Genomic DNA, 15955 nt, shown 5'->3' with positions numbered 1-15955 from the left:
TAGTCCCTTGTGGCCCCAGAGAATTAGCAAGAAGCTCTCTATACTGATAAAGGCATCTAAGTTCCCCTACCCCAAAAGGGCTTGCAGGAAAGAGGGCCAGCCTCTTCAAACAAAGGCCAGATTTTACCTCCCATGTAGCATCCCCTGAGGCTGCCGGCCCCAGTGCCAGCAAGCCACAGCACACCAGCACTCTGCACAGACCCCCATCTCTTTACAGGCAAAGCACCGGCATCGCTGTGGAGCGTGCCACAAGGGAAGCCAGCCTGACATTGCAGAAAGCAGAAAATCCAGTCTCATTTTCTAGTGTTTGCTCTAGAAAACCTGCATGGTCTTGGGTAGGTGCCTTCTCTTATGGATAATACTCCTGCCTCCCCCCCAAAGAAATTGAAGTTAAAGTAGCTGTGCAGCATTTTGAATACTTTGAGCACTTCATAACCTTCCTATTATTCACCCAAACCCTGGCAGCTTTAAGGAATCCAATAGAAAGGAACCTCAGTATTAACTACATCATGTTTACTTTTCAAGTCTTTTAAATCAGGCTTACAGTCCATGAGCTTTCTCCCAACCCCAAATAGCTCATTAAATCCTGCTTCATTGTAGCTTGTTTCAGATGAAGAGAGGGCACATTACCTCTGCAGAAGGGGAGAGGAAAATCCCAGGAGGCACTGTTTTCCGAATTGGCATGGCATGTGAGCAACGCATGTCCTTCCAAAAAGAAGCCTGGATTACAGCTGTATCTCACTTTGTCCCCGATGCTGAACGTTGTCCCTTGCTGAATCCCGTTCTGCAGCCTTCCTGGATTTCCACATGTATGACTTGGTAGAACTGCCAAAGAAAGTTGCTTCTGGTTAGGGACAGTGCATTGGAACAGAGCTGTCAGGTGAAGAATCCAGAGGGAAGGCTCGTCTCAAAGTAAATGCAACACTTAAAAGGTAAAGAGCAAATCACCACAGAACTTACCCTACTGGATTGCACCAGAATTCATTAGGCCAGCCACGGTTAACACTGAAGTACCATTTCTACCGAGTATACATAAGGAACCAAAAATCACTCCCCAAGCTATTGAGTCAGAAACAAGATCCACTCTTTCCTGACCAGTTTTACCAGTTTCTAAATCAAATCATCCCTCTTTTCCTATGCCCCCCTGCAGCTCTAGTTAATACAATTGCAGTTGACTAGAATCTAGAGATTACATTCCTGTTTGAAGTAACATTTTTCAACAGACCTTTGCGAGGCACCTCAAAGGCCCCTGCAATGTGAGCAGAGTTGTATTATACCTTAGAACCACACAGAAGACAGCAAAACCTGTAATTAGCAACTATCGCCTAGACAAAAAGAGAAACATTTCAGCCCACCAGGATTTATACTTCATTGCACTGTGTGCTTAATCCAGATTTCACACATATGCATCGAATCGGACTCTGGACAACGCAGATGGACCCAGCTCCACCGAACGCAAAATACAGTCCAACAAAAGTTTGCATTGGAAAGAATATGGGATACTTGAATGTAAGATGGAGAAGATGCAGCTAAAATGCTAGTAAATCCTTAACTGATGCCTCTGTACAGCAGTTTCAGAGAATTTAAATAAAACTATGGGTTCCCATAAGCCACTCCAAAAAAGATCCATTCAAATCATGGTTTTAGAGCCCAATATAAAACCCAATGAAGACAACCAAGACTAAGAATGACTTAATCAAATTTGAATCAGGCCCTTGTGCAGCATCTTATATTATAGTTCTTTTTCATTAAGGCAGAAACATCACAGGAAGGAAAACATGGTCATTCAAAGCTGAGTGATGGTTTATCATTGGAAACAATTTTGTCAGGGGCATGAACAAAACCAGATGAATTTCTACAAGCAAAGGGAGGTTTAGCCCGCAGCTCTGCCAAGGAAAAGAGGAAGATTAAAAAGGAAAATGATACGCTAGCGTACACAGCATGCAGCAGAATAAAATACAACCAAAACTATGCGTAAGCATGTGAAATGAAACATAAATCCCTAACACTAACTGATGCAAAGACACTACCGCTCTGTCCTGCCGTGGGACAGTGCTTTAGGATGGGGATTTGAAACTTCCCTGCTCCAGCTCCAGTACAGGCCTTCCCCGGCCAGCAGCCCCGGCTGCCTGCTCGCCACAGAGTTCAGGTACCCTCAGAGGGCTCTCTACAGCAGGTATGCGGACAGCATCCCTCACAGCGAGGGAAATGAAAGACTAATCTGCAATGAATATAGGATTAGGCTTCCTGCATCCAGACAGACCACCTTGTTTTCTAGTTAACTCACCTCCAGATTAAATGTAACCTTACCACCTTAAGCTTGATTAATTTTAATGGCACGTACATCTCAACTCCTGCGTTGCTTCAGTTTCTCTTTTTTTTCCTGCTGTGACTGCAAGCTCCCGCCACCCGTCTGCCCCAGCACAGCACAGGCAGCACCCCGGGACGCGGCGCTGGGCTCCAGCCTCCCCACGCAGCCTTTTACGGCACAGCAGCGGGGGGACAGGTACACGCTCCGACAGCCAAGATTGCTTCCCTTTGCTCCTTCCCCCAAAATACTGTTTACGTCCTTCCACAAAGCGCCTGGAGCTGGGAAGTTCAGCAGCAACTTTCACATAGAAATATTAATGACCACGCAGGTTTTGAAAGAGGGGGGATGCTATCAAATACGTCAGATGGGTTGAAAAGCTGTGTAGATCTAATGTTTCATTTTCTGTAATGATACTCAAAACCCCAATTTAATTAAATTACCGATGTCACTTTTTGTAAAAAAATGAACCTATTCCTGCTTTTATGCTTCCTTCCTTTAAAATTAATGACTAGAACTTTGCTATAAATAAAAATCTATCATTTTTAAAAGTCAATCTCTAACACTAGCTGCTCTCTACTTAATGAACTGTGAAAGAATCAGACTACCCCAACCTGCATCGTATCTTAAAATCATACTCGAAAAACAGGATCTCATTTAAAAATTCTGCTTCATTTGGTTGCCTTAACTAATACCTTGTTACAGGACGGACAACGCACACATGCTTGTGGGGGAAGCAACATTAACTCCTTCATTGCTTTGGATTCAGTGGGGTTGCTGCAGGAATCTGTGAGCCTTGGGGTTTTTTTTAAACACCAATGCACATCTGCAGAAGACTTCTTCAAATCATTGCCTCGTGGACCAAAAGAACTGCTTCCAAAGAGGCTGGTGTTACATCCAGAGCCGGGTTCGGCACAAGCAGCAGACAGAGCTGCCGTCAGTCATGCCCTTGAGGCACTTGTGCAGAAGATTAATTTGGTCAGCCCCCAAACACCAGCTGATGAAGTACACCTTCGCCTACAGAGGGAGGGAGAAGAGTCAAAGGACACAACAGCTGTGCTCCCTGAGAAAGCACAGCTTCACAAAACCCCACAGCGGATTGCAAGGTGGGACTCCGAACCGCTGGGGTGCAGAGTCTGGAGACGGCCTCCTGAACCCCCGGCCGCTTCACTCGGCACAGCGAGTCCGTGCCTTCGTTCCACTGCTGAGTGTGACTCCCTGAGCCGGTGCAGCAACCGCTTCCACAGCAATGGATTTGTGATTCTACTCCAACGTTCCTGAGAAGAGATAACATTATTGCTCATACTTGGCTGCCTCTAACAGCCAGACTCTGATTGCTTGAGAGATTAATAGAACTGTATTATTTACATCAGATGTCGCACAGAATAATATTATTAAAGCTTTGTCTTACCCATTTACCAATTCCACTGTAGATTAGTAGCATGGATTTTTTTTTTTCCTCCCCATAAAAGCTTTGTTCCCAGCAATCAACATAATATTTTCCAGTGATTGTATGGAAATGAATGCAGCCACAGACCAGATTTGTACCGATGAATAGAAGGTCCTGTTAGTCGTTTTATAGCTAAGTCTGTTTCTTTCCATGATGAATTTAGAGCAGTTTATTTTATTTGTCTTGATTTGAACAGCTGCCAAATCGTTATCTTATTTTATGACAGAGGAAATAGGATTATTCTATTGCAGTTGCACCTGGAAAGCTCCTCAACATACCTTGAGCATCCCTGTCCCAAGGACTATTCAGATACACTGCCCTGGAGACCCCACTCCCTAAGACGACACAGTAGAGGAACCATAATCCTGGTGTTAATTACTAACACAGACACAAATGGAACCAGACCATTAACTGATGTCTGGAGAGGAGGTTCGGTGAGAGCTACAGCTACAACTGTCTTAAGAGATAACAGGAGATAGGATGATCTGAGAGTAAGGCAGAGAAGTTACCTTTTCAGCAATGAACTATGAAGAGTCACAGAAAACATCAGCCAGGAATAAACCCACCAAAACGCAGAATTCTCCCACTCCCTGCAGTTTTCAACCTATCCTTCAAATCCATTTATTCTTCAAAAAGAAACCTGTAGGGCACAAGACCAATCTCTGCCCAACGTTACTTCCTTCTGCTCCAAACTCTCTCCTTTTTTGTTTTCTCTTGCCTTTCATTTTGGGCTCCTTTAGTCCCACCCTTTGGAACCCACACACGCTCTGCTGATTTCTCTCTCACCCTCCACCTTACTCTGAGAGCATCATTCAAGATCTTGTGTGCTACGTAACTTTTTAGAGCAATGAAGATGCACTTCCCTGATGGAGCTTGTCCTGGTTTTGGCTGGGATAGAGTTAATTTTTCTTCCTAGTAGCTGTTATAGTGCTGTGGTTTGGATTTAGTAGGAGAATAAAGCAATAACACACTGATATTTTAGTTGTTGCTAAGTAGTGTTTATACTGGCCAAGGACTCTTCAGCTTTTTCAGGTGCACAAGGAGCTGGGAGGGGGCACAGCCAGGACAGCTGGCCCAGACTGGCCCAAGGGCTATTCTGTACTGTACAGCGTCATGCCCAGTATAGAAACTGGGGGGGAGCTGGCCAGGGGAGCAGTGATTGCTGCTCGGGGACTGGCTTTACTCTTTGTTAACTTGATATCCAAATCTATTCGTACAAGACCAGAGGTGCCTCTCAGATTTCATAGTGTGTTGCTCGAGAATGAACTGAACAAATTGGAAATAGAAACACCACATTTGAGAAGTTTCCACCATCCATTCCTGTCAGCTGCTGAAGAGCTACCAGAATAGCTGATCTGCATCACAAGCTTCATACCATTCACTGACTTCAATTTTTACCCCCATTTCCTTCTGCCCTTTTCAACAGGCTCCCCAGGCTGTCCCCAGCTTTTCTCATCCCCTTGCCCAGGATCACTACACTGGAAGTTTTCAAAATCAGCAGCTTTCAAAACCTAGTACTTGTCAAGCCATGTCTCCTTGTTCCAGTTCATTCAAAATTAATTAGTAGTTTTTAAGTCATTAGATGTGACTCAACGCATCCTTGGACAGCATCCCACCATCAAAACGCATTCAGCCTAATTACATCAGCCTTTCCTAAAACCCCATAGCCCTTTGTGTCAGGAGAAAAAAGGGGAAGAGAAAAAAAAAAGCGCAGAGAGATGTTTCTCTTCTTGCTCATCACACTGATACATTGGAGCTGCCTTACCCATTCAGGTACCTTCAAACAAAAACTCAAATCCATCCCTAGCTTGCTCACCATTCTGAAGAGAAATCTTCCCCATTTCCTATTCAAATTAATCTTCAGCTCCATTTTCTCTGTTTATATTGTTCGAATATAAAATAACCCCAACATTTAATACATCGAGATACTGCATTCCAGTCTATTACCCTATTTACATAGCTAAAAGAAGCATTTTTATTGCTTGAATTATCCAGGGTAGTTTACGACAGATATTTCAATGCTATCATTGTTCTAACCTTGAAATCTTATCAAGGAGTGCAACTTTTATGATATGAGGCCATACATTATCTCCTCATTCCCAACTGATTTTCATTCCTAATAAAAAAAGAAAAGAAAGCAAGCAAGCCATGCCAGAGTAGGCACTTATAGCTCCTGAATACAGTTATTACAGCAGGAATAATTTATAAATCCCAATGAAAGGATGCTACACAGACCAAGCAAAATAACAAAACCATTGACCTAAACTACTTGGCTCAGTCATCACTGCACTCATTTCCAAATTAATCTCCACTATGCTTTTTTAACCCTTCTTTCCAGTTTCCTGCACTTCCCGAACCTAGTGGGGGTTGGAAGTCAAGGCATCCAAGTGAATCAACAGAGACACCTCTTCTGCGAGAGATCCGGGCTGGGCAGAGCAGTATGTCACTCAGAAAACAACCTGGCACTGTATTTGTTACCTTCCTAGAAATTCAAGGAGAGAAACAGATTCTTTAAGGAGAATATCTCCAAGATCTCCATCACAGCTTCAAAAATTAACTAAAACACCCATGCATGACACAGACTGTGCGCATTTGGCCAGCACAAATGTGAACTCCAGTGGGAGGGGGAGATCCACAGAGACCAATTTCATCTCCCTCTTCGTCCATAACTTTTGGGCTAAGTACCACAGGGATGCTCCATGACTCTCTAATATCTTTCACCAGTGTTTTAGTGCAATCTGGTTTAGTTCAGAAGAGTTTTAACCTTCAGAATGTGTCCAGTGTGTGCTACAGAAACGGGAATTAATGGTATCTTTCTCATTTCGTTTTATCCTTTTCTATGTCATGATTCATTTCCAGTATAGCCAACAGAGATAAAGCCAAATGGAAACTATTTTTTCCCCTCTAATATTTCTTTGTTCACTAAAAACCAGCCAGATAGTTACTTTTGGATAATAACAAACCAGAATAGTTCACCATTCATCTTCTTTGTAGTAGTTATTCTAGGGCTTTTTTGGAAATTCATTTTCGGTTTTCAATTTACCTCCCTGGAATATGCTACAGCAACTTCTGTGCAACTTCCAAGAGTACCGCGTAAGCCGAGACAAGAATACTTTAGGTTTGATTTAGTCATCGCGCTACAGAACTAGCAAAAGATTCAAAACATAAAAGCAGTAAGATCATGGGAGATATGGCAACAATCCCGTGTATCTTCAGAGATGCAGGGAGCAGGATCCTTAACATTTGGGGCTTTATGCCGCTCATTATTCATACTTTCAAATAAGTGTCATGACTTGCTGAGCACAGCAGAGGAAGCCTGGCTAGAACGGAGATACAGCTACTGAAGGCTGGCTACAAAAATCTTTTGCTGGGCCCTGAAGAACAACGTTATGCTGGCAGATGCTTAGACGTCAGCAGATGCTTAGTTTCCAGAACCAGTGGTCCTCATACACCATCCCAACCTGGGATGCTCTCCTGCATCAGGAGCCTAATCAGCAAGGCACTTGAGAATGTGCTTATCTTTGTGAACATGCTCTAGTCCTGCTGCTTTTCAGTGCAACGACACTTGAACACAAGCTTAATTTAAAGTATGTGGTTAAGTGTTTTGCTTAGTAGGAATGGATTTAAGTGTATGTTTAAAGGCTTCATTGAACTGGCATTTAACAGCTGCAGAGTAACCTGAAAAAACTTCCCTAGGGATGAGGGTGGTTTTACATTTGTTTCCTCTCCTCCTCCCTTGCACTAAGGTTAACCGTTCCAAGGGAAACAAAGACCTGCATCTTTTTGTAACATAAAAGACAAGCCAAGAAAAGCAATACTGCAGTGGTTATCTGCACCAGAAGACAATTGCAGGTACCAAACGAAAGCAGAATTAAAACTGCAGCCCCAGAGAGTTCAGCTGCCATATCACATTAAGCACCTCACTCCGCTGTGCACATCAAGACGGAAAGCCGAGGTGTCAGTGTGAAAAAAGGGTGTCAGATTTGGAAACCCAGATTTGAACTGATTCTATCTAGACACTGGGTGCCAGTGTTGATCCGCTCTGCATTTTGCTGGAGAGTGTCCCTGGACAGGGAACGCTCTTTGTTCTGTTAAAAAAAGCCACTTCCAACTTTAGAGACCACATTGTTTATCTGCTTATTGATCTTCTCTAGCTATTGGCTGATTACCCAGAAACAGAAATTGTAGCCAACTACATCTGTTTTAATAAATATTTCACAGCAGAGGAAGGGCACTCACCACAACATATCATTCCCATTTTTTTCAGCCACCTCTCTGGAAGCAGCAGGTATCAAAGCACAGGGCAGCAGCAGCCCCTGCCAGGGCCTGGGCCGGCCGGGAGCCCAGCAGTGTTGGGGCTCCTCTGGTCTCACCTACAGCACCGCGCGATCCCGGTGCCCAAACACAGACCTGCCAAATCTTCACACCAGCGTCACACATAGCTTGATTTTCTTTCTTCTTGTGGCTTTCACACATCTTTCCTACCCCTCACTCCTGGCTTTCAGAAGCCTTTGGAGGAGCAGCTGGGGATGACACACCACGCTCCTGCTCCGAGCAGCAGCCCACCCATCTTCCCAGGCAAGACAGACTGAGTTAGCTCACAACTATACTGAGGTTAAACCATGAATAACCCATTTCCTCAGAAGTGGGGCCAGAAACTCCTGTAATTCACAGCTTCCCCTCAAACTACATAAGGTCTGGCTCACCCCCACAAATACGCATGGAAAAACTAGTTTTTTTGCCTTTTTCAACCGCCTTCATAGTTTATTCCTTCTAATTTATTCCCTCTTACAGTTACCTTTTCTGAACTTCTTTAGGAAGCTTGGCTACCCAATACCACACAATGGCCAATACCGTAGGCATAACTAACTGGGACATCAACCTTACAGAGCAGTACATTCACTAATCAGTGAAATCACACAGTTTGTGAGGAAATGCCCTTGAGAACGGGGAAGGTGAAATATTATACTGTTGAGTAGAACAGTCAATAGTAAAAGCAACCAGGAATGCTGAGCTCACAGCGCAGACACCTCCTATCAATAACCAGAAAGCAAATACATTTCAAGGATGGTGCCATGGAAGAGTCCACTGAGCTGCCAGAGCAATTAGGTGGTCTTCTGCTTCCGGCACTAGAGATTCATTATTAATCTGCGGTCATAACTGATCAAAAAAATCTAGAAGGTAATTTTATCCTCCTCACTGAAAACAAAGCTAAAGTGATCTGATTATGTCATAAAAACATGCCCAGGGCTCAGTCCTGTTTCCTAAATTCACAGGTGCCTATCTTGCAAAATTTGCCACAAGCATAATTTTGCAAGCTATGCAATAACATGCACTCATCTCAGAGAACAAGTTTTTAGCCCCTCATGGGATCTCCCCAGTGCTTGTATATATTCAGAAGCAAGAGCTTATTCTGATTTCAAGGACCTTACTCTGATTTCAAATCCTTGTCTGTTACTCAAAGGCAGACGTTGTGGATCTGGGTGCTCAGACCTGCCCCATCTTTTTTTTTTTTTCCATACATCCCAACCTATTTAATGGACATTAAAAGGACATTTACACAAGCTAAGGTTAAGGCAGGCAGGCAAGGTGAAACCATAAGACTAGTTTTAAAAAAAAAAAAAAAAAAAAAGGAACAGCCAAAAATCATAGTTGAGAGTTCAGAGAGGACGTCAAGAAAACATCCTTCAGTAGCAGGGAAGTACAGCGTGCTAACAGGCTTCCCAGAGACCCTGCAGAATTGCTGTCCTTGGAGATTTTCAAGATCCAGCTAAATAAAAGCACAGATGACCTGATCTAGTGTTGGTCAACACCCCTGCTTTCAGGGGGACTCTGCAGCAGAGCCCTCCTGCGGTCCCTTTGTTACTGCAAATAGGAGAATACCTACTGCTTCCAGATCTGTCAGCACGCTACAGAAACGCCACCAGGCGTATACAGAACCGGAGCACATTAACAAATAACCATGCGCTGCGTTCTTCCTCGAGGGAGTTTTTCTTTGATTGATATAAAGACTAGTCACTTGAAGTAAACATCTTGAATTTAAGTTGGAAGGTGACTTGCCTGTCACTTCTGAGCATGTGGCTTGAAGGACGTGGGTGTAATTTCATGCACTTTTTAGACAAGACATGGCTGACTTGCACTGTATGCCTCTCACGCTGCCAGACCGGTTGCAAGACAGGCCCTACAGGGACACTTGCAGCCTGCCTGCCAGTTTAGATTACTAACATCCACTTTCGAGACCTCTGCACTGACATATGTATTTGAGAGGGAAGGAGAAACGTCCAGCCACCTACTTAGCTCTTCTACAACTGGAGTGGCTGCTGGCCATCATTCATAGATCTCGGCACGAAAGAATCTGATAGCTGTTACTGCAGTCATTAGCACAAGTATACAGCTCCAGTTCTCCCAAACAAAACTCACCTTTTAGTTGGAGAAAACAAGATGGGGGGATGCAGGGAAACCTGGAGAGACCAGCTATCACACAGTGAACGTTCCTGTCCTGTTCCATTTTACTCATCAGCAAAATGGAAAAAATTCACCTCATTTACTCTTCTTCCCCCAGACAAGATACCGCGAAGCTTTACTCAAAGGTTAGGCCTGTACCTATCCAGAAATGCTCATTTAAGTTCTATCTAGAATAGTATGATGGTCCAAATACTTCAAGGAGACCTTGAAAATACCAGAAATTGATGCAAAGAGATGTTACAAATGAAAAATCCATATATACACACTACAAGAAAGGCATCTATTGTATAAATATTGTCATGGAAACAGGATACAGATTTGCTTTAAAAGGACACTCAGAGCACATTAATGGAAAGAGAAAGGACTGGAGTGAACCTAGGAAAGAGATACCTCGGGATCTCAGAACCGGCCTGAACCCCGTTCCACTACATGGGGCAAACCTCCATGTTGTTTAAATTTCACATCACTGATATTAAAGCTGAATGCTTTGACTCTGGTAATACAATTCTACACTGGAAAAGATCATATTGAAAGAGTTCATATGTAACCACAAAAATACCATGTTAGGTTCCCACACGCAAATAACAAGCCAGAAAAAAGACACACTTCACTGAGCATTCAACATGAAACAGCTCAAAAATAATTTCTTCCATTTTTCCCTGCTACTTTAATTACGTTGTTTATATGCAACACAAGTCTACTCTCTCTAATGGCAGCGATGCAAACCCTACGTAAACTTCAGGTGGGAGTAGGGGAAGCAGACGCACTCGCCCACCCAACCTTACCTTCTCTACCGCAGATGTTACTGCTGCCGAGAGGAAGGCAAAGGAACAAAATCTCTTTATTGCAGACAGTCCCCTTAACCTGTCTACCACAGAAAGGAACACTCAGCTTCTGTGACTTAGTTTACACCTTGAACATTTTGTATTAAGAAAGCACTAAATCTTAATCTAAACAGTCTTCAGCTCTTGAACCCTTCAAGCAACCAAAGCACATCCAGGCAAAGCACGGAAGTTCGACCTCTTCAAATGCTCACGTTGGAAAGAATTTACACAGCACTTATTTGACATGCAATTCAATCTAAAAGAAGTAAAACCTCTTTTCTCTGGAGCTATGCACCAGGCAGTCAGAGGGGAGACGCTACAAAGTCAGAGCAATGCTTGAGCAGAAAAAAATAGAGCCCATTGTAAAAGATAAACTAGAGAAGGCGACGCATAAGCCTGAAACTCAGCAGTAGCTCACTAAAGCTTGTAAGAGATTCGTGCAATGGACTTTTCTGTGACTGCCACCACAGTCTTCACTATGCTAGCTGAGCCGAAACAGATATTTTTAGACTAAAACCCTTTATGAGCTGTTCATCTTATTACTGCTTCATTCCATTCATTATATTTTTAATCATGTCCAAACAACTGAGCTATTAAATAAATTCCAAAGCAGCACAGCAGGCTGCGGCTTACGCAAGCTAAAGATCAGAGCAGTAGGAGAGAAAGGCTACTTTGGTTGCAGATTAAACCTCCCCATTCTTACAAAGCACAAAGCAACTGCTGGACTCAACTGCCACATATTCAGGATTATGGCCATTTCTCAGTCCTGTCTCCTGCTGACATCGTAAAAGACATTCAGGATATGATTTACTTTATGAAAGTTACAGGCATCCCGCAACGGGGGGAGAAAATTATGTAAGTACCCTTTCAGTAATGAACTCCCCACTGCAAACGCCTTTGTTAGCCTCCGCTACAGCATCTTTTAAGTGCAGATTTGTACACAGCAACACTTGAAGCTTTCCAGACAGCTTCAGCATCTTGTAAACTGTCTTGAAATGAGAAACTCCACACTGCTGTGACCACAAGAGAGCTGCTGTACTGCACACCTTACGTCACTTACAGCAGAGTAACTGGAAAACTTTTAGTGATGTTTAATGACATCCACCCACCTGCTTCTGTAAATGCTGAAAGGGTTCACTGTAGTCAGGGAAGTTGCTGTGCCCCAAGTCAGAAGGAAACCAACATCACGCATCAGAAGACCAGAAAGAACCTGCTGTTGTCCTACAGTTCCCACAGAGGCAAAAGATGGGTCTCCCTTCTTACGAACCCTGGGATCTGGGAGAGGCAGTCCCTGAGCATGATGGTTTACAGCCTGGGACAGTACCAATGCATCACAGGTCTTGTAGTTACATGTTTTGTTACTGACAGAGCCCTACGCATGGATTAAACAACTAAAGAATATAGGGAAAAAATGCATTTCCTAAGCAAGGATAAACATACTTTCCCAGTTATGGGATTACACCTGCTATTCAACCCCATCCCACCTCAATTTCTCATCTTTCAAATAAATTAATGCCATTCGTTCCTAAGAGTTTTTGCTCCAGAGGCTAGCCAAGCACTTTCATCCAGCAACCCCCACCCTCCTTTCCAACTCACTGCACCCAAATTCTTCCAAAAAGGATCATTTCCACCCGATAAACTACGTTCTACCAGATCTTTGCCTCCAACCAGAACATTTATTCTCTTGATCAAAGGGCTTCAACCCCTCGCTCGACTCACCATTTTTCCTCAGCTCCTTTCGCCACCCCCCAGCTCCCCCGTGAGAAAGCAGCTCCCACTGAGGAGCTCCCAGGAGACCTGGAAGGAGAACAGGGAGCCTCAGCTGGGCTTGGCCCAACGCCCCTCGAGGGGTGAGCGGCACAGGCGGGCGAGCAGTCGGTTTTGTTCTCGCTAGGATTACAGACTGCTGTCCAGTAAAATTTCAGCCGTGACAAAGTTTACTAGCACTGGAAAGCTACCTGAGGCTCAAGTGACATTGGAGATATTCCACAGTACAGAGACATAACAGAAAGCTTAAAAACATGTGGCATTCATATAATATTTTATATGTTCAAAGCATCATTTAGGCATTACCTGCAGCTCAGGGGACTAGTCAGCCAGGGTGGAACTCTATTTAGCATTAGTTCTCACGGAATTTCTGATAATGGATTCTTCACTTGTGCCAGAAATCCCATAAAAATAGATCTGTTTAGGGGGTAGCACAGCCTGCATGCTTTCATTGCAACCTACTGTCTCTAAAGAATAACATACACTTTTTCAAGCACTAAATAAAGTTTTCCTTCAATTTGATTTCTAAACAAAAGACTGTGATAGTCCTTTTATCTAAGACACTCATCTACTTTCAGCACTATAGCCTGAAACAAAGATTCCCAGGGAGAATTAATGGCTATCATTTCCGTACACACAAGTTGCACCAGGCTTTGTTGCGCTTTGGTCCAATGCACTTTCAGTAGCACAGATTTTTCCATAAAATATAAAAGTTATAGCTAGTTTGCCCACTGAGAACCTGCTCACACATAATTACATGTCTGGAACAAGAAACCTAACTTCCATTAAGTTTTTGTTTCCACTAACTTTCTTACCTACCAGCCACCTGAGGCTACCAGCTCAGGAGGACACCAACATGCAGGTGCCATCATGAAAATGAAAACAGATGAAGATGCTGGAAGATGGTTTATGATAAATGCATCAAGAAAGCACATAGGGACAACTTGGTCATGTATTCACAACAGAGCACAACTGTTAATGAGATTACTGTATGAAATATGCTAGCACAAACTCATTTTCCTCCCACTGTATGTTCCTGCAAGGCTGGTCTAATTTTATAGGATGAGAGGTTGCGTGGGAGGAGCAGGATAAAGGCAAGATCAATGATTGTAAGAAATTTTAATTAGCATAAAGGTTCCTCTGTGTTAGTTTACAGAATTGAAAGAAACATAATACAATGTCTGGAAGATTAATTTCAGGAGAGTCTGAGACCTGGATCTCTGTCCAAGACACTCTGAAAAACGTACATACAACAAGTTCTGACACAGCGTGTAGAACAAACTGCTCTTTTCTAGACACCGACAGGGTAATTTTCCAATCGCCTTTATGTCACTTCCATTAGGACTACGGAAACTCTTGTGCTTCAAATACAGTCTGTTTACTTAGCAGTGAGTGGGGCTTATGTAATTTTTAATATGAAATAAGAAGTCACTTGATGCCAAACTACAGGATCTATTCTATTAAAACACAGGATCGTTCCAAATGCCCAGTCTCAGATATTTCTGAGCTCTAGCCAAGATGTACGAAGAATGAGCACTGAAGTGATTAGTCTGCAGGAGGTGAAAATTCATGGAATTTAATGACACAGCACTGAAAAGAAAGCTCCAGCAGCGAGTGCTCCGGCTGAGCAAAAAAAGCTAGCGGTCTAAAAAGGAAGAGGGGTCAGCAGAAGGCTGAACCACGAGATATTCCCACATTGAGAAGATAAATGGACAGACATTCTGCAACTGAACATGCAGTCATGTAAAAACCCATCACCTTAGCTTACAGAGTGGGGAACCAAGTACAAACGGAAAGAAAAGCAAGAGTTAAAAAAAAAAAAAATTCCTGCAAGTTTTCTTCCTCCATAAGGCCAAGGAAAAACAATCATGAAATTAATGTGTTCTTCATCGAACAAGTAGGAGATACCATTCTGACATATGCATCTCAAACGGGGCAGAGAGGAAAGTTATGAATCCTGGAAGGGGAGAAGTATACTAGTTATATTTCAGATGTTACATGGTACGTAAGCAAGCATTTGAAAGACTAATCTTCTTAAAAACCATCAGACAGAAATAACAAGGAAAAAAATGCTCAGAAACTAGCCGCCACTTGCAGCAATAAGCTCTAATGGATTAGCTGGAACCCACGTTTTTATGCTTTTTATACCCACCCTCTTTCTTTTCTTCAGCTTTTGTGCTAAGCTGAAAATATCCAGCCATCCCATCCCTACTGTTTATGGAAGTAACGACAGAACTGCCAAATTCTCCACCCTCCATTCTCAATTGCTTATTATCAAGAATGGAGGCCACAATATTGAAGAAGCAATGTGTATTTATATCTCTTTGGCAGAAAGATCTGTTTTGAATGAATGAGCTCATATTTTTTCCCAGTCTGAAGTATACTAATGGCATGCGATTTGTCGTCTGGATTCAGTATTTCTCAATACAGACATACCTGGATATGAAAATCTGACCCATCAGAGAAGAAACAAACATCTGGATTTACACCAATGCTATAAAACACTTCTCATAGCTAAAATTATACATTCCTTTACTAATCTTAGTACAGTTGTGCATGAAACAGTTTTGGCCTTGAAATTAGTTGAAAGACTAGGAAGAAATAGCTAGAACCTCCAGGGAGGTGGGAACCAGCACTGAAAAAGAGCAGAAAAGATGTTCAGTGCATCTCCTCAGTGCATGCTTAGCAGTTGACTCCCCATTGAACCACGCCAAAGACCAGTTAGATGGTACTTCTCCAGTGCAAAAGCTGAACAGCTCTGTAGCTGAGACACAGCTCCTGGCTAGAAAAAACTAAAAGTCCAATCAGAAAAACTGTATTTGAAGTGTATGAAAACAGTATGAGTTAATCCTGTGAGTGAAAGGTATTTTAAAAGACCTGGTCTGTCAATCAGCTGTGGCCGCGGTGGAGGGAAGACTCCAGTGAGAGAGGCAGGGAGAGATAAGACCAACTGTTCAGTTATATCCTTACAGATGAGATCTCTCACTGTGAAATTTCCAAGATAAAGCATAGCATAGCACTTCCCCAGGGGCAGAAGGCAGTCGCCGTGACTTTATCAAGTAACTAGTTATAATTTTCATGCAAATAACAAGAATAATCAAATGACTATCACAGCTGTGTCAGCCTGAAGAAAATAACATC

The 15955-nt window shown here is 43.0% G+C and overlaps 1 protein-coding gene across 1 annotated transcript in view; it reads right to left on the bottom strand.

The window, feature by feature from the left end:
- Positions 1 to 15955, bottom strand: part of CSMD2 (CUB and Sushi multiple domains 2) — a gene marked incomplete at both ends in the record, with an annotated part of 300879 nt that overhangs the window by 222823 nt on the left and 62101 nt on the right. The window contains one exon of the mRNA XM_082329451.1: positions 631 to 825. Within this exon, the coding sequence (XP_082185577.1) occupies positions 631 to 825 (195 nt within the window). The remainder of the gene's footprint in view (positions 1 to 630; positions 826 to 15955) is intronic.

Source organism: Platalea leucorodia, assembly GCF_965183815.1.
Source record: "Platalea leucorodia genome assembly, chromosome: 18".
Classification (NCBI taxonomy): Eukaryota; Metazoa; Chordata; class Aves; order Pelecaniformes; family Threskiornithidae; genus Platalea; species Platalea leucorodia.
The sequence above is the reverse complement of the archived record's forward strand: the minus strand, read 5'-3'. Positions and strand labels throughout refer to the sequence as shown.